At 37.2% G+C, this 18,804-nt stretch overlaps 1 protein-coding gene across 1 annotated transcript in view; it reads right to left on the bottom strand.

The window, feature by feature from the left end:
* Positions 1 to 377: 377 nt before the first annotated feature.
* Positions 378 to 18,804, bottom strand: part of REEP3 (receptor accessory protein 3) — a 75,339-nt gene continuing 56,912 nt past the window's right edge. The window contains exons 6-8 of the mRNA XM_081157782.1: positions 12,979 to 13,126; positions 4,464 to 4,609; positions 378 to 3,820 (exon numbers count right to left, since the gene is read on the bottom strand). Coding sequence (XP_081013908.1) covers positions 3,764 to 3,820; positions 4,464 to 4,609; positions 12,979 to 13,126 — 351 coding nt within the window. The 3' untranslated portion in view covers positions 378 to 3,763. The remainder of the gene's footprint in view (positions 3,821 to 4,463; positions 4,610 to 12,978; positions 13,127 to 18,804) is intronic.

Here is an 18,804-nt window from a genome sequence, read left to right on the forward strand (position 1 = left end):
TATGAGGCAAACAGATGCATGACTTTACAACTGATGAAACCTCGGAACAGTCCCAGGATACACAGAACTAAATTTTGTGTTGTATTTTATGCCTGAGGCATCTAACCAAAACAAATTGACGGCTAGGATTTCTCTACTAATTGTTTTTCCCTGCCTTCCCTTTCCAATGTCCAAATTTAACAATTCAGTGTTTCTTCTAATCTTATGGATGAGCATTCCAGAATGTATGTGGTTTTTGTAATTTGCTCTGTGATTTGTAATCTTAAGTGTGTGCATATGTTGTCCATTATTTAATCAAATCATACTTAATAAATAATATCAATTCATGTAACCCAACATATGTACTCTGACACAAGAACAAAAAACCAGCACAAGTTGTCACTAATAAAATGAGTTTATTTTATATTAAAGTTTTCAAAAACACAACTGTAAAATTACCCCTATATTAGGCCTAAAGATAGACTTTACAAAGAGTTCGCAAAACTGCTTTTTCTTAACTATTAAAGTACATAGATTTAAAAGGTTTTAGAAGGAAAAATGTTAATTCATGGTCAACATTTAAAGAATTAATACACATTAAATCTGCAGGATGCCTTGGAAGATTATATCTTAAAAATATTTAGAGAAAAAAAGCTGTATTTTCCTTTCAGAAAACTTTACTCTTAAATGCTGTTTATTAAGAAATATACACTGAGTACCACACTAACAATGATCTCAAAATTTAACTACTAGTCTTGCAAGTCAATCAGCCCACATAGGAGAAAACAGGAAATTGCTTTCTAATACATATTAACTCCTAATACTCCTGATAAAATAAAAAATTTAGTCCATTACAATTAAACATACAAATTATTGATATTAAAGATAAGATACTATTGTATTGTTTTTGATAACACAAAAGTTCAAGCATTCCAGAAGCATAAACTGTGTTATTCCAAAAGAAAAAGAAAAAAAAAAAGGAAAGTAAATATATTTGCTTAACCAATGTCTTACAGAAATTTTAGAATATTTACATACTTTATAACACTGTAGAAATCTTTGGTGGTGATATATGGATTAAGTTCCCTGAAAATACTTTAATAATTTTGTTCCATCAATCTATGTAGTCAAGTATTCGTAATTAGTCATGCTGGCAGTATCATTTTCTAGCCAAATCCACGTACATATAGTGAAGTGTATGGAGGAAATCTGATGCAGGACCCAGGCAGGTTTACGTAGTTAATTACTTAGCAATTAGGCTTATTTCTGGCTCATTTTTTATACCAGAAAAAATAAACTAAAGGATAGATCAATTCTTACTCCCAAACTCTGGAAATAGTTGATATTAATGAACAAGTTGAATGTATATATGATAAAATGGCTACAATTTCTGGATAAACTTTAACAGCTATCAAAATAGTAGCTTAAATAGGCTTGTGCAGCATCTGATGCCCATTCACCAAGTGGTGGTGGCGGGAAAGCAAGGCACTGTGGTCTGGGGATAAATTTACCTCTTCTAGAAGCAGGAAACTTAAAAGCAGAGAAACAAAACATGACCTGCTCTACCTTAAAAGAAACTAAAATGTATAACCTTATCACACAAAATTCAAAGGAAAGGGCATGCTACCATACATAAAAGAAGCAAAATTTAAGAAATGTAAGAAAAGGAGAGGAAGAAGGAAATGACAGAATAGCAAAATAATATCACCGTATTTAAGGAGGTAACCAGCAGAAATATATCGGAGGAAGCACTGTGTGGACAGATACGATTAAACAGAAGGACTTGCATTACCTCTTTGAAAATGGTGTTGTCTTTGATTAAATGTTTTGATTCTAGAAGTGCAGAGGGCTGCGTAATTCCTCCAATTGAGAAAAGTATGAGCTTACTATGATTAGAGAATAGGTATAATAATGGAATTGGACTTGAAAATGATAAAATGGTGCAAATCAGACCCCATAGGTAATGTTTTTGATACAAAGTCACTTACATGATCTTGCCAGGTAATTTGACAAGAAAGAAAGCAAGATGTAGCATTTATATTGATAAGTCTAGGATTATGCAATATAAATAAAACTCTCTTCCAAGAGTTTATCACCAGAATTCATAGGAATTTTGAACACAAATTAAAGAGTCTTTCCAGAAATTAAGAGGCTAAAAATTAATTAGTCAAGGTAAAGTAGGTGAAAATACTCATAGAAATAAACTTTGGGAGAAAAGAAGTTGAATGAATTTTTATTTGTCATTAAATATCAAGAATGTGAGATAATCTAGAAAATATTTTAAGACCTGTATCAAGAGAAGTGTCTGAATTATACTAAGGTAATCCTGAGTAAACATTCTGCTCTTTGCCAACACTCTGAAGAGGTTCTGAATACACACTGGCACCTGGCTTCATTTCTTAAAAGGTAGTAAGGTCGAAGATCTTAACAAATCTCTCTCTTTGTTTTTTCTTTTGGACAAACAAGTAGAATTGTCAAGTAAGTTACCTGAACAAGTATAATTGTACAAATTTCATTACTGATCACTAAAACCATCACCAGAAATCTATTGACTTGGGAGTTCATAATGCAACCTAAAAATCCCTCATAGTCCAGTGACTCAAAAATAGCTTGGATTAAGAAAAATGACATTGTTCTAGTATCTCTTTTAATAGCTTCTAATATGTGAGATTAACGACATCTGTATTTTGCATTGGCAGCTATCTTCAGGAAATTATCTCATCCAGAAAAGAAGTGATTCAAGTGATTCTAGCTAATGCCAGATTTATTAATCAGAAGCACACATAAGTGCCAAGCTTGTGAATGGATTGGCTGTTAGATATTTTCATTAATTAGAAGAAACCTAAGTGCTACACTGGTCTCAGACTCTATTTTATAGAAGCTACCACTTTTAAAATCTGAGAATGTAACCAATGTTAATAAAAAACATGCTGAGTTCAACTACAATGTATAGCTAAGTATAGAAGAATGGTTAATGACCAAAATAATTTATCTGTAAGGAGATAATTAAAAATAGCTAAAAAAATTAGCTATATTTATACTATTAAAATCAGCAAATTTAACAAACAAAACCCACAGGAAAGGAGATGATGTAACTCAAGGCATAAATCTTACATGTCAGAATATGACAAATAATAAAGACAGTGTCAGCAAAACTTAAAATGTACAGTCATAAAATAAGTAAACAATTTTCAAGTGTGCAAAACTAGTCAGGAATAAAAGTGCTATGTGAATACCTGGTTTTCAAATATTTGTTTTGAAAACTTTCAGTTGATGGTGGGAAAACCATAAAGGATTAAAAAAGTAAAAATTTAAGAATATATAAAACATACTTTAGCTCACATCATGCCCCTGTGCTGTCACTGCTGGATCAGAGGCCTATTTAATGACTTTCCTCATGCGACAGCTGCAACATAAATGGAGGTAAACAATACAACACCACAAAGGCTGGTGTATCTTGAACCATAAAAAGACTCTTTTCAAGTATACTGTGGGTTTGTGTTTCCTCTGATATCCCAGGCACTCAATGTTGTTCATGAATTTGAAAATAGTTAACATAATTTTCTATTATTTCTGATATATATATTTTGCATAGCTACCTTTAGTAGTCAAGATTTGAACGTAATTGTTAAAGAAATAAAAAGTATTTAAGTTGATGAAAGTAAACCCTATCACCGCCACAATTTATTGCATTATTTTAATGTGTAAATCCTGAATATAATGGTTAGGGAAAAAAGTTGATGCGTTAGCATAATTTGTCTTGGGATACTTGAAGCACACATGGCTAAAAATACACCTGTGGTCTCTTCTTTACTCTATACTTCAGTGACCCATACCGTGCCTGAAGAGAGAAATGTGTTATTACAAATTAGATGATTACTTTTTGAAATTATTTAAGATTTAATAGTTCATAATCACAGTAATCACTTTTTAACTTTTCTGATATAAATAATTATTCTATAAGTTTGTCTGCAGAAGACAACATTGGTTCTATGTTGGATATATGCTGATTATTACCACTAATAACAAAAACACTAACTGTTATTATTTAGGTTTTGCTTGGTACACTGCTCGCAGTAATCTGAGGCCATTCCCTGGAATCCTCCACTGCTTTATGGGCACAAAAACAATATATAATTACAAACTGTTACTATTTAATCCTCATGTGCTCTGGTTCAAAGCAAACTATGTACTTAATTTTGTTAGTTGCTTTTTTTGCTTATGCGTAGGGCTAGTACTGGGTATTTATGACAATCATATCATTTGCTATGTGAGAGTGCCATTTTCTACGTATAGTGGAAGACTAGGAATTTCTAAATTTCCAGAGATCTTAATATATCTGATCTGAATAAAGAATTTTAAAAATAACTGGGGCTCTGCCATTCCAGTCCTTCATTTATGGATCATTAATATGCTGAATGATAATGCAGCAGGGAAATCCTTCAATATTAATCACTATGAAAACAACTCTGTAATGGACTGACCTCTTTGCGGGCCTTCACGCTTTTCACAGACTTCATGCTTTGTGATCTTCGAAGCCCTTTGTGTGTTACCATCTCGTCGTCTGAATATGGGCCGTCCGCTTCTTCATCTGTCTTCTCATCCCCATCTTTGAGCGGGATTCCATAACCTAAACGAGTTGTCAAGACCAGCACGTTTTGGTAAGAAGATGCCAGGCAGTGCTGCCTGCGTGGCCTGCATTTGCCTGGCTACTCCTCCCCTTTCTCCCTGCAATGTGCCCCTTGCACTATTCTAGACAAAGCTCACTCTCATTTCTTCCAGGAATTTTTCCCTGACCATTCTTTACTGTGCATTTTTAAGAATAAATAAAAGTAATTTTTGAATAGGTCACACATTTATCTTGTTCAAAAAAATAAATAAATCAAAGAATATAAATAGATATATAGTAAGAAGTCTCTTCCCGCCCTCTCTCCTTTTCGTGAATTCTAAAGAACCTAAGCAACTGTGTGTTTTGGTCTGTCACTTGTACCTTTGACTTTAGTTAGGAATTAAGGGTTTTCCGCACCCCACGTGGCAAACCTTTTGTCCAGATTAGGAATGCCAGGGTGAACTTCCACAGCCATATAAGACACAAAGGGCTTAGAATTTTGGGCAAGTTCACTGGGGGCAGGTGATAGAGCTGTTGAACCATCACTGCTGCAGCCGCTGAGATAAAACCCAGACAGGCTACAGTGATTAGAAACACCACAGGCTATGACGCCAGATGTTAGTCACAAAACGAGGCAGTGTCAGGAAGGGCAGTAAGAGATTGTGTGGCTGTGCTAACCGGCTGCTGTGTGTAGCCACAGACTTAACGTTAGCAAATACGCCGACCTCTGGGCAGTCAGGAAGTCTGAGCGCATCCTGACGCTGGGGTTCAGGGACAAGATCGTTCCTATTTCTGAAGCAGATGCTCTCAAACTTTAGCAGATTATTACGAGTCACCTGGAGAACATGTTCGTTAATATGCAGATTGCTGGGCGTGAGATGAACCGAGATTCTACATTTCTAACCAGTTCCCAGGTGATGCCTGTGCTACTGGTGTAGCGCCTACACTTTGAGAACCAGCGCCTGGATGGGGCAAAGGAGGGGCCCAAGTATAAGGCACAAGGCAACCAGAGCGCCAGGTTATAAAGACAGAGGTGAGGTTACAGTTCTCCTATTAAAAACAACCACAGTCCTGGCCGGTGGTGCTCAGTGGTTAGGGCGTCAGCCTGTGAACTGAAGGGTGGTAGGTTCGACTCTCAGTCAAGGGCACGTACCTCGGTTGCGGGTTCGCTCCCCACACCAGCTTGGGGTGCGTGCAGGAGGCAACTGGTCGATGTGTCTCTCACATCCCTCCCTCCCTCCCTCCCTCCCTCCCTCTCTCCCTCCCTCTCCCATTCTCTCTGAAAAGCAATGAAAAAAAAACTATCCTTGCATAAGCATTAACCAAAAAAAAAAAAAAAGGTGAGAAAAAACCAGCAGGTTTTCCAGGATCAGAAGGGGATAAGAGATGGGCTTCCTGTGTGTGAAGAAAAAGATACTAAATGTTCATTAATCTGCTCTCCCAGGACACTTAACTGGAGACTCACTAAGCAAACCACAAGTTGTTAATAAGCCTCTTAGTCTTGTAATAAGACAAATATCTTTGTATAATAAGTGAGTACATAAGACAAATATCTTTGTATTATTAAATTAGTACAATTTTATGCTGCCAGATTTCTACACTAGAAATTAGGAAGGATTTGGGAGTAGAATCAGTCATTATTGAGGCCAGGATCCTTTGTTTTCCTGCAGCAGTCCAAGGAAGTAGGTTGTAGGGAGCAGAGACAGCATGTGCAAAGGCCCTGGGCCAGGGGAAGCATAAGGAGGCCAGTGTGGCCCAGGGAGGGGATGGATTAGTAGTCCTGGGAAAACGCTCCTGATACAATATTAAGTGTGGTGGGGGGGAATGTACATATAGAAACCAAAGAAAAACGTAAAAATGACCCCACTGCATCTCGTGGATGTGGGCTTTTAGATGATTTTAAGTTCATTTTTCCTTTTTTTAAAATCTGCCAAATTTTAATTTAAAAATTGTATTACTTCTACAATTGGGGAAAATAAACCAGAAAAAATGTCTTCAGGTTGTCATTTCTAGATTTTTCTTATTGCTACTACTTATATAATATTCCTGATCCCAATCTAATACAACTAAAGTAAAACAGAAAATGAGGAATTGAGTCAAAGAGGAAGCTCTGTGACCAGAAAGTTCTCTAAGGCCACAGATGGAAGCACAGACTACAGTTCAGAAAACATGACCCTTGATATTTTAATCGTCTCTTGTTTTATATGATTTAGGAATTGGAATTTCATTCAAAAGATGATTACACATAAATCTTACTCTTTCTGTGTTTCCTAATTTCAGTGAGAAAAATCTTACTAGCTTTTTAAAAAAATCCTCACCCAAGGATATATTTTTATTGATTTTGAAAGAGAGGAGAAGGGGGAGTGAGAGAGAAACATCGATGTGAGAGAAAAAACATTGCTCGGTTACCTCCCATAAGTGCCCTGGCCCAGGATTGAACCGGCAACCTAGGCAAGTGCCCTGAAAGGGAATCGAACCCGCAGCCTTTCCGTGTACAGGGCAACGTTCCAGCCAACGGAGCCATATGGCCGGGGCCTTACTAGCTTTCTAATTACGGTTCCAGGGAAAGTGAGGACTTCATTCTTTCTTCTACAAATACTTGAAAAATTCTACTATGTGTGAGGCAGTGTGTTAAATCATGGGAATAAAATGACAAGAAAGACACAACTGTCATTTTCTACCCTAAGATACTTATAATCCAATAGGGGAGACAGACTCTACTGGGCATCAATCCTGTAAGAGATGCCACAAATGGAAGGTAAGGACGAGGTGCTACTGGAGCACACAGTAAGAGAACTCACTCAGCCCGGGGGCGGGGGACGTGGGCTGTGAAAGAAGACTTCTTGTAGGAGGTGGTGACTAAGAGAAATCCTGAAAGGCTCATGATTCTATAAAGCCAGCACATGGCGGAGTGGGAACAAGGCCGGGAGCTAATATACCACACGCTATTGAGTCTGGATTTCATCAGCGAGCAGTGGGGGAGGGCGGAGCACTGAAGCATGTTAAGCAGAAGGGTGACATGATAAGATCTGGATTCTTTAAAATATTCTTGCACTTTGGAGAATAAATCACAAGTGGATGAGACTGAAAGCAGGGGGGTTACTGCAATATGGTAGGTCGGAAATGACGAGGTCCAAGGAGTGAAGACAGAGAAAGTAGCCAAATGTGGGAGGTGAAATATTAAGTTTAACTTGGCAACTTAGTAAACAAATCCCCGCAGCCAAAAGAGGGGAAGGAGTCAAGCCAAATATCCTCACTAAAATATGAATTTTCTATTCCACTTCATACCTGGAAATGAGTATGCATGAAAATTTTGCTGTGAGTGCTAAAAAGAATGTTAGTCAATGTTATGTGAGTATTTAAAAGTCTTTGGAGGACGAGAGGGAGACCTGAGATTATGAGAGAATCCCAAATTGGGGTGCCGAATCGAGCAGGAACTCAGGGAGTCAGTTGGCTGAAAGGTTTAGGGGTCTGCCAAGCCCGGGCAAGGTAAACTGGTGGGATAGTGCTGGTTGGTGCCATACAAAGGCAATGCTAAGGCTGCTTTAAATCATGAATCTAGCCTGGAGAGAACCCTCAGTGCGGTGCCTTCCACGCATATTCCTGAGAAGCAGTGACTGGGGGCCGAAGAATGGGGAGCCTGTGCTGCCCCCCCCCCCACCCTCCGGGCCGGAGGCCGCAGCTCTTGGGCTAGCTTCAGCCCACAGCTCTGTGACCATTTTAGAAAACTAGCAGATCCTTTTGCAAACTGACCTGGTTTTATTCACAGTCTGTACAGCTTAGAGTTGGCAGATTCTACGTTTTCTCTCCTTAAAATAGTCAATATTGATCCAGTACTTAGCATGTACTGGGCACTGTTCTAAACAGTTTCCATGTATTAATGTAAGTGCAGAATCATCGAGAGTTTGGCTTGGAAGGAGCCTTAGCTATTGTGGTGGAAGGAGTCCTGGACCCATGTGAGGAGAAATGAGTACTTTGCCATCTATCAGCTGTGAGACCCGGAGCTGTGCCTTTCTCCAGGCCTGCTTTCTTATCTGGCAAGGTGGTGAGACAGATGAGACGATGAATGGGTTTCTATGTCAGTGCCAACTCCGAGCCAGCTGTCTGAGCCAGTGTGGGAAAGTGCCACAGTCCATTAGCAATGCCTGTCACCATGGGCATGGGAGCAGGGAGCAGGCATGTCACCTATTTGCCACCTTTGACTAAAGCATCTCTAAGATCCCTTCCTGCTCTAATTATTTGAATTCATGGTTTCAGCCCAAGTGTCTTACTAAATGTAGCCTCATTATAAATTAAAAAGAATAAAAATTAGCTTAGGAACCTTGGATACCTCATTTCTGTCATTGAGTATGTAGCCTTTAATAAATAATATAATCTCCTTAAGTCTCAGTTTGTTCTTTTACAAATTTAGGAAAAAATACTTAACCTGCATAGTCATCTTAAGGATTAAATAAATATGTAAAGCACCTGAAATAAATTAAAAAATCTCTGTATGCACTGGTATTAAAATTGAATGCTGAACCACTTGCAACTAATATGGGGGCAGTGGGTTCTTTGCAGATATTTCCACTTATCAAAATATGATGTTCTTTCAAGGGACGTGAACTTCATGTTCAAGGCGTCCATTGTCTTACAAGAAAGCATGCGGAGGGAGCTCTTTTTCCTCCCATACTGACAACATGCAGATTTGAATAATTTCATCAAAGCAGGAGGACTTCTCTGGATCAGCTAAACTCCAACTACTCAGAGCAGGGCATGGTGAGTTTTCAAAGGGAACCGCTTTTCCAGATATTTGAGTTTGCTTGTATGAACTATCAGAGCTTCTGAGCTAAATGTACTGATCACATGAACCAGTAAACAGACTTTGCAATGTGAATGTAATTCTCACACTTAAAAACCAACCAATTTATTTATTTTTTTCTTGAGGAATTTTGGAAATAAATGAAATAGAAAAAAATTCATGATAAAAAAATGAGTACCTAATTATTTTTCAAAAGGGAGTGCTGTTGTTTTATTTCTAATTTTCAGTGATAGGTTGAATTTTTTACAAAATCATTAAAATTCTACTCAGAGCTAAACACTGTTAATATTTTAGTAACATCCTCCCAGACTCTCTACTCTGTATGCTCATTTGAAAAATAACTACGTATATTAATGCATTTCATCTATCTACTGTGTCTCTATGGCCCAGGATTATAACCACTGTTCCACTGTTATTGTTTATGCTCCCACAATCTGGTTATATTTTCATGTCAGTAAGTAAAACTGACATTATTATTTTTCATGGCTAATAAACCACCTTTCTGCTTAACCATTTCTCTTAGGTATTTGGTTTGTTCCAACATTTTGTTATTATAAACAACGAGAGGAACATTCTTGTACATGCACCTTTTTGAACACTGTGGGATTACTTCCTTACGGCGTATTTCTAGAAGTTTCTTGCTTTAGAGAGGATAAACTTTGATAATTATTTTGCCAGATTACCATCCAAAAGGATTATTCCACTTTAAACTCTCATAAAAAGTATATGACTGTTTGTTTCCCAACATTCTTGTAGTGGTGGTTTTGAAACATGTCCACAAATTCTGACACTCTTCTCTTGGGACACTGGCTCTGGGAGCCTTCAGCTGCCAGGTGAGAAGTGCAGTGAGCCTCAGAGACCATGGAGAGAGAGAGATGCCCGAGAAGCCCCAACTCCACTGCTTTTCGGGGGGGAAGGGGGAGGAGAGGGGGGGAGGGAGAGAGAGAGATTGAGAGAGAGAAATATCGATGTGAAAGAGACACACTGATCGGTTGCCTCCCACATGCGCCCTGACGGGGACTGGGGATCCAGCCTGCAACCGAGGTAGGTGCCCTTGACCGGAATCCAACAGCAGACCCGAGCAACCGAGGGCCATCGCTCTAACCACTGAGCCAAACGGGCGAGGGCAGCCCCAACTGTTTTAGCCTGTCTCTTTCCAGCTCAAACAGCAGACTTGCGAGTGAAGAAGCCTTTCCGATTATGACTCCACCTCCGCTGCTGTTTGACTGTAGATGCAAGAACTGCCTTGCTGAGCCCCAGTCACCACCCACCCCGGATTATGAACAAAATAAATGACCACGATTTTTAAAAAAGTCACTGTTTGGAGGTAACTAATTACACAGCAATAGACAACTAGCTAGTTACAACAGAGCACTATTAATTAAAAATATTTTTTGCCAATCTGGTGAACAAAAATTATTTGAGGCTAAATATATTTTTCATGTATTAATTGATCAGGTGTATTCATTGATAAAATTGACAATAACTGGCTTATAAGGGTTCTTGCCTTTCCCCTTCCCTTATCTGGTAGAAAAATCTCTCAAACTTTTCCCTTACATTTTCTGGTTTTGATGTCATGCTTAAGAAGTTTGATCTATCCTGGGAGTATTAAAATACTCCTACTATATGGTTTAATTTCTTACCTTTCAGTCTTAATCTTTTCAAAATTTATTTTGATCAGAGGTTTGAGGTAGAGGTATAACTTCATTCCTTATCCCACCTTCTAAGCCCAGTAGTTATCCTAGCACCACTTTTTAATCTTTCTCCCACCAATCTGAAAAGCAGCCTTTCTCATTAGATAAATTCCATGTATATCCAGACTCAAGACTCTCTAGATATCTATTACTATCTTCTCTTCACTGATTCCTCTCCTGGAACCATTCTACTTTATTAAAAATATCGTCGAGAGAAAGTTTTGGTTAATTTTTTTTCTTTAGGGAAGAAAACTCATCATATATACTATTCTGTAGGAAAGTTGGGTAAAGTAATGCATATTAAAATTTTAATTTCATAACTGAACAAATACCCTTTTTTGTACTGTCACCACTTACTTCACATTTTTATAAATCTTCAGTTATTTCAATTTCATGGTTTGAACTTTAACAAAAGAACTAAATAGCACCTCACTATCTTAAAATACTTTAGCCACACCATTTTAAATTTAATAGATGAATACCATAAAAATAGTATTAGGGATTTTCCTATATATAATCCTGTTTTCATTTAAAAAATTGGAATATAATTCTTAAACCAATTCTAAGGTATAATTATGAATAAATTGCTGATAAAGGCTCAGATAACTGGTCCAAATCAGCTAAATAATACAGCAGACCCCATAATCAAAACCAGTATACCTAATATTAAGAAAATGCCCATATTAGGAACTACTTTTACATTATTTACGTATTAAGGATGATGGTTTAAAGTTCAGTGGTTCCTCACTCTTAAAGATATTACTACCTTAATCAATGGCCAATGCTCCCTTACTACCTCTTAGATAATAGCCACCAACTTTGTAGTTTCTCATTCGAGGGAGAGCTTAGAAGAAAGTTCACTATTTTTCCCCAACGAGAAGAGACTGTTATTTTATTTTTCAAATTGGTTTCATTATTTTAAAAATATTTACTTATTTGTGATTTTAGAGAGAGAGAGAGAAGGGGTGGGTAGAGAGTGAGAGAGTAACACCGATTTGCTGTTCCACTTATTTAAGCATTCATTGGCCGATTCCTGTATGTGCCCTGATCGAACCCACAACCTTGGCGTATTCAGATGAAGCTCTAACCAACTGAGCTACCTGGACAGGACCAAATTGGTTTTAATTATAAAGGATGACTTTTAATCTCCCTCAAAAGAAAACTCCTACTTAAAAAACAAAACCATCAAGTAGCCCTGTACCTTATGGACTTAATAATACATTAATAAGACAGGTCCTGAAGATCTCAGTTCTCAGCTGAGCCTTGAACTAAAACTTTCTTATATGTGATAAAATGACTAAGGAACGATGTCTTCTTATTTATGTGTAAGATAATTTTTTTTATTAAAGTTTAGGATATATCAACTATGACATGCTCAGGATTTACATTAGAATATGCCTACAAGTTCGTTCTTGAACTAGAAATACATGTAATTTCAACACATTTTCCACTGGAGTAATCCTACTTTCAAACTGAGTCATCTTTTGTCACCCACTTAAAACTTTTTATCTTGTGAGTCAATATCCTTATTTGTTCAGAGTACTTATAGTAAAGAATGTTTAACTGTGAAACTCCTTAGATGTCACTACAGTTTAAGGACAGGGAGTACTGATCGCAGGTCAAAACTAGTACCGGCGGTGGGGAGGTGCTGGTAACCACACCCAAGGCTTCTAAAAACTCGTGGCAGCACAAACAGCGACCGCTACTTTCTTAATTGGATTATCTCCAGAGTCAACAAGAGGCATGCACTAACCACAGGGAAGTGAAAACTCAAAAATACAAGCTTAAAAGTAAATTCTGTCTACCCAAATTCAGTTACCAGGAATTATTTTCTACCCATCTTGACTCAAAATCCCAGTTGTGAAAGAAAGACGTATTAAAACAAAGAGTCCCACCTGCTGCCTCACCGGGGGCTGGCTTGCTTCTCTTTTTCGTTTCTGGTAGAGGCGGGTACGGCCTCTGTCCCCCGTGCTCATCCCCTTGGATGGCTGTCAGGTCGTGCATGCTGAAACTCCGCAACCGCTCGGTGATTGCCCCTTGGCTCTATTTAACAGAGAAGTCACAGATCCAAGAAAGAAAAGCACAGTTTAAAATATTTCGTATGCTTACACTGAACATTTCCCCCAACATTTTATCATGAAACTTACTCACTTTATTATGAAACTTTCAGAAAAGTTGAAAGAACTGTATAGTGAACACCATAGATCACTCACATTTTTTATTTTATTTTATCACATATCTGTCATGTATCCATCCATCAAATATTTTTTAATGCATTTCAAAGTGAATTGTAGACATCAGTCCATTCCACCCCCAAGCATTTCAACTTTGTATTTAAACTTAAAGTGTAAAAAATGTATAATGAGCTCACTCTCGGGGTAAATAGCGCCCATAATTTTGCTCTCTCTTAAAACTAGCACTTGGGGCTTAAGTTTATGATTTAGAAGAACTCCTTAAAGAGAGATACTGGTTTAAGCTAAACTAAGTCAGGAGCGGTAATGTCTCTACCTAGAACAGGGTTAAAAACATTTAAGAGCCTAAGAATCTTGGATGCAAAATGACATTCTGTTAATGAATTCACTCTCTGGCAAGGCCTATCTAGTACTATGCAATTTGACTTTGTCATCTTTTTTTTTTTTTTTTTTTTTAATATGTCTTTATTGATTTCAGAGAGAGGAAGGGAGAGGGAGAGATAGAACATCAATGATATGAGAGAGTCATTGATCGGCTGCCTCCTGCACACACCCTGCTGGGGATCGGCCCGCAACCCGGGCACGTGCCCTGACTGGGAATCGAACCGTGATCTCCTAGATCCTAGGTCGATGCTCAACCACTGAGCCACGCTGGCCGGGCTGACTTTGTCATCTTAACAATATGGTAGACACTGAACACAAGTAGATATTTAAATTTAAATTAACTAAAATTAAATAAACTAAAAATCTAGGTCTTTAAATTGCACTGGCCGCATTTCACATGTTCAGTAGCCACATGTGGCTGGTGGCTACAGTATTTGATTATACAAATACAGGACACTTCCATCACTGCAGAAAGTTCAATGATTACATCATTGTACAGCTCAGAAAGGGGCATTTCTGAGCCTTTCAGACATAATTAGATTTCCCCTCAAAGTATAAAGCTTTGTAAAGAGAAAAAAAATAATTTCTAAATTTACTCACTTTGAAAATTTACATAGCATATAGATGACTCATTTCTTATTTATAGCTGGATTAAACATATTCTTCTAGTGGTTTTTTACAGTTATTTCTCCTCACATATGTCTCAGTTTATGACTGCCTTTAGTTATAAAGTTACCATAGAAACTCATCCATAATGGTTTATCTCTAAATTTCAAAGCCTACGGCACTACAAACATTTGAAGGTTATTGCTAACATGTATTTTACACTGAAGGAAAAGGTCTTGATTCAGCTATTCTGAGTCAGTGATATATTATGTCGAAACCAAATGCCTTACCCCACTTAAGCTTTGTAGTTCTACTATAATTTTTTTGAATTGTGAAAAGAAATTATTTCATTAAAGGGTCTGTATCTTCAATAAAAATAACTGGGTTCCACACAGCAGTCTCAGCTGATAAGGAGAAAGAAAGTTACCAGCCATAAGGATTTTCTATATCCCAGCATTTTATACCCTATTTTCTGCAGAATTGCATGGACACTGTGTATGTTAAAATTGATCCTAAAAATCAAAGAGAAAGTAACAGAAAGTTTATGATGTGAATGTAAACATCAAAGTAATTAAAGAAGTATTCTGTAGAATATTTTACATTAAGACTGATCACCAGTAGCAGAAATGTGCCTAAACCCTTCACTGGCTCAAAGTTCTCGGGGTTTGAATCTGGATGGACCCAGAACATCCACTTAAGAAACTGAGAACACCATAGGGGTTGACTGGATGGAAGGGCTGGGTCCACATCCAGCACCATGAAGCTCTGGGAAGAATTCTTCAGCTGAGAAAGAGCTCTCTGAGCAGTCCCCACACAGAGCTCATTTACATCCAAGGGCACTAGGATGTCTGGATGTCTACTCAGGTATCCAGGTACATGGTTGGCATTTGTGAAAAGGGACCCTTTTTTTTACACCCAAACAATTCTGCCTTAAAAGGTTTTCCTTTGGGAAAAAAAAAAAAATTATGCCTTTGTTGAAATAACTTTATTTCTTGGTTAAACATCACATTAAAATTATATTTTGTGTTAAATAAGGGGAATTTATTGTGCTTTTCAGCACCTTTGTATAAAACCTTCAATCTATTATCTTCACATTTTAATTAAGAATTTAAAATCATAATCAGTAATGCTTTATAAGCTTACAAGCATATAAACAATCTTTTAAAGAACGATTCTTACTATACTGCTCATTAATGAACAGCCATTAAGCTCTGTTTCTGCTGATCCTGGACATACCACATTATAATTGCAGATAAGGCTAGCTCCCAGGTTTTAGGGAAATCTCTTCTCCCTCTGGACAGTCAACAATTAATCTGATCAAGTCTAGAACAGAATTGACTGCATTTGCATTAAGTGAATAATATATTTTAGTGGTTTTAAGATGAAACAAAATATGTTTATTAAAGAATATTTATAATGGAGAAAAACGTACAGAAGAAAAATTATTTGTAATCCACCACCAAAACTACCTCTACATATTTATATATCCTTTTAGCTTTTTCTGACTCATCCTTTCTCAACCTCAGCACTACTGCTATTTTGGGAAGGATAATTTTTTGTTGTAGGGAAACTGTTCTGTAAACCGTAAGACACGAAGTAGTATCCCTGGTTTCTACCCCCAGAGGCCAGTAGCAGCACCTGAGGTGTGACAATCCAAAATGTTTCCAGACATTGCCAAATGTCCCTTGGGAGGCAAAGTCAACCCCACTGAGCACCGCTCTTAAGAGATATAAGGGGTTTCAGAAGTCAAGTTTCACTCCTTTGTTTTACGGGTAAGAAAATGAATACTTAAGAGAGATCAGTGATGATTTGCCTCAAACATCATGGCTAATTTGTGGCAGGATCAGGGCTAAAAAAATGCAGATAACCTAACTGCTAAGGAATTATGGAATTCATTATAACATTCTGCTTCCTAGACAATAGGGAAACAGTATGACCTTATTCCCCCATTGTCTGAACAACTGCTTTCTTTTTTAAACTGCTAATAAGCAGCTAAGTATCCTCAAATCTTTTCACAAACAAAGCCACTAAAGCAGACAGCAAGATGTCAGGATCTCTGACCTAATCATGAACACTTAAAGTCAATTAGAGTTCATCAATTTTACCTGTAAGGAAGGCTCTAATTTCTGTGATGATTGATTTTTTGAAAATAATATCTGCTAAATAATTCATCAAAGGCTGCCAGAGAAAATTCTAAGAGATGGTTAATATGACTAACAGTCATATTAACTTGCCCTTCATCCGGCAGTAGTGTTCATGTGCACAAAAGCCACCTGCATTTCTCATGTGAAAAGCTACGGAATGCTGAACATCCTCAGCAAAATCCTTGAAGGTCCTTCATATGTTTATGCTTTGCTCAGCCAAAATAAACTCGTACACTGACCTTGTGAACAGATGCCTGGTAATGAGGTCATAGAACTGAGTAACATTTTCAGAAAATTGCTTTACGGTGTAATAAATGCTCTATTAGATTCCCATTTTCATCTCTAACATGCTCAGGCGGTTCAACCTGGGAAACCTAGTCAGGGGCATTACTAATATTTAAAGGTCACACCAGGAGTCCAAACATTTTTAGCCTGAAGGGTATTTTTAAAAAACTATATATTGTAAACATTTTAAATAATTCTCAAATCCTACTACTGGCTTTTGCAGTTTCTCCTCAAACTTGACCTATTTCCTATTTCAGTTTCAATTTATTCCTCGGCACGAAGTGTCTGGTTCAGTGATTCTTCCATCACGGTGTCTTTCTTTGACATCTCCAGAGATGAGATTAATTTCACCTATTTTAAAGCAGGTACAGTACAACTTGAAGCAAACAATGTTACCACGATGTTACGTTCAGCATATTTAATGACTATTTCTAATGAATAAAATCCGGGATGGCTGAAGTCAACCTTCCTGTGCTCACGCTGAGAACGGCAAGGGCTGCCTCATGTACAGTGACCTTGATAACAAAAGGATCATGAAATCACAAACAAGAAGGGAAAGTTCTATAAGGAATTCAAATTATGGGATAAGTGTTTGTCTTGCAGTGGCCACTTAGATGATTTTTATGCTCCCTGCTTCCTGCCTTTGAAGGGAGGAGGTGGTTTTAAGTTGTTAAATATATAAATAAAAACAAACAATGAATCACAAAAAAGAAAGACAGAGAAGCACGGGCATAGTACCACTTTTACAGCCTTTCTACAGAGAGGTATTTCTGTGAGATAACGCTTATTTTGACTATACAATTCCTAGCTGTTGAATGTTGGATCTCCTGGATGAACTTTTTTAGTAGATATGGAAACCACGAATGCATTTTCATTAAGCGAGAAATAAAAAGCAAATGCACTTCTTCTAAAATGGAAAGCAATCCTTAAAAAGCTGAAAATTTTGCTATTTTAGTATCTGTTTATATCTATACTAACAAAAACCTTTAAAAGCCAATAAGAGGCAAACTACACTAAAGTGCTGGTCATTAATAATCATTAATAACAGACTTGGTCTTACATGTATAGTGCTGTATGGTTAATGTTTCCACTTAACCCTCAATGTAACACTTCTAGCACATAATGTCAATTTTTTATCTTGTTGATGTAATACTTGAGCCAAAGATCAGTCTGAAACGAGAATTCCACTTGACATTTTACATCCCTTCACCATTGCTATTATAGAAAATCACCACTTAACTAGAATATTTCCATAGCATTGTTGTTGTAGTTCAAGATAAGTAAATTTTAAAAGCCTAGCTCAAAAGCTAAGCAATAAAAAGCAAATACACTTCTTTAGTCTCAATTTAACTTGACAGCAAACAAACTCAAATTTTCCCTTGAATTGAGATAGACACATGATATTGATGTTTACTGGGCTCCTCCTACATTCTGGCAAGCACTGTGCTTTTATACATGCTCTCACAGATAGGTATATCATCCCCATTGTATACGTAAAGCCACTGCAGAATACAGAAGTTAAGTAAATTGTCGATGGTTATTTAGAAAGTCACACTCAGCACTTTTTGGGTCTGAAGCCTGTTTTCTTTCCATATACTACACACCAAAATCAATTATGCGATCACATTTAAAATAAACCACACTAATTACTACATGCAAAGAAATCCAAAAGCCGCAATGCAAGTTTTCACAGAAGGCATTCATTTGATAACTTGGCTTGCAAAACACAACACATGACATTAGTACTGGCTACATAAAATCTCAAGTTTTAAGAACAGAATTTTTTTTCATGCCTTATTTTGAATAATCAGTTACCTCAAATTGGTTGAAGTAGGCGTGCAGAAGTAAGCCAGAAATCCTACCAAGATATTGCCACCAAGAGAGAGAACGCCAAAGACAGAGAGAGAAAGAATGGTCATCTTTACTAAAGGTGATTCACTCAAACTATTTTAAGGTTATAAAGTAGGAAAGCTATGACAAAATGACATTTTCCGGTACATTTTACTTATTAACTTAGCTCTCATTTTGTGATCAATTACGAGTTTCAAAATACTTATAGAAAATGTGTAAAAGTGCTTCCAGAATGATCTACGTGTTCTTCCCAGTAATA

The sequence above is a fragment of the Miniopterus schreibersii genome, assembly GCF_964146895.1.
Source record: "Miniopterus schreibersii genome assembly, chromosome: 14".
NCBI lineage: Eukaryota > Metazoa > Chordata > Mammalia > Chiroptera > Miniopteridae > Miniopterus > Miniopterus schreibersii.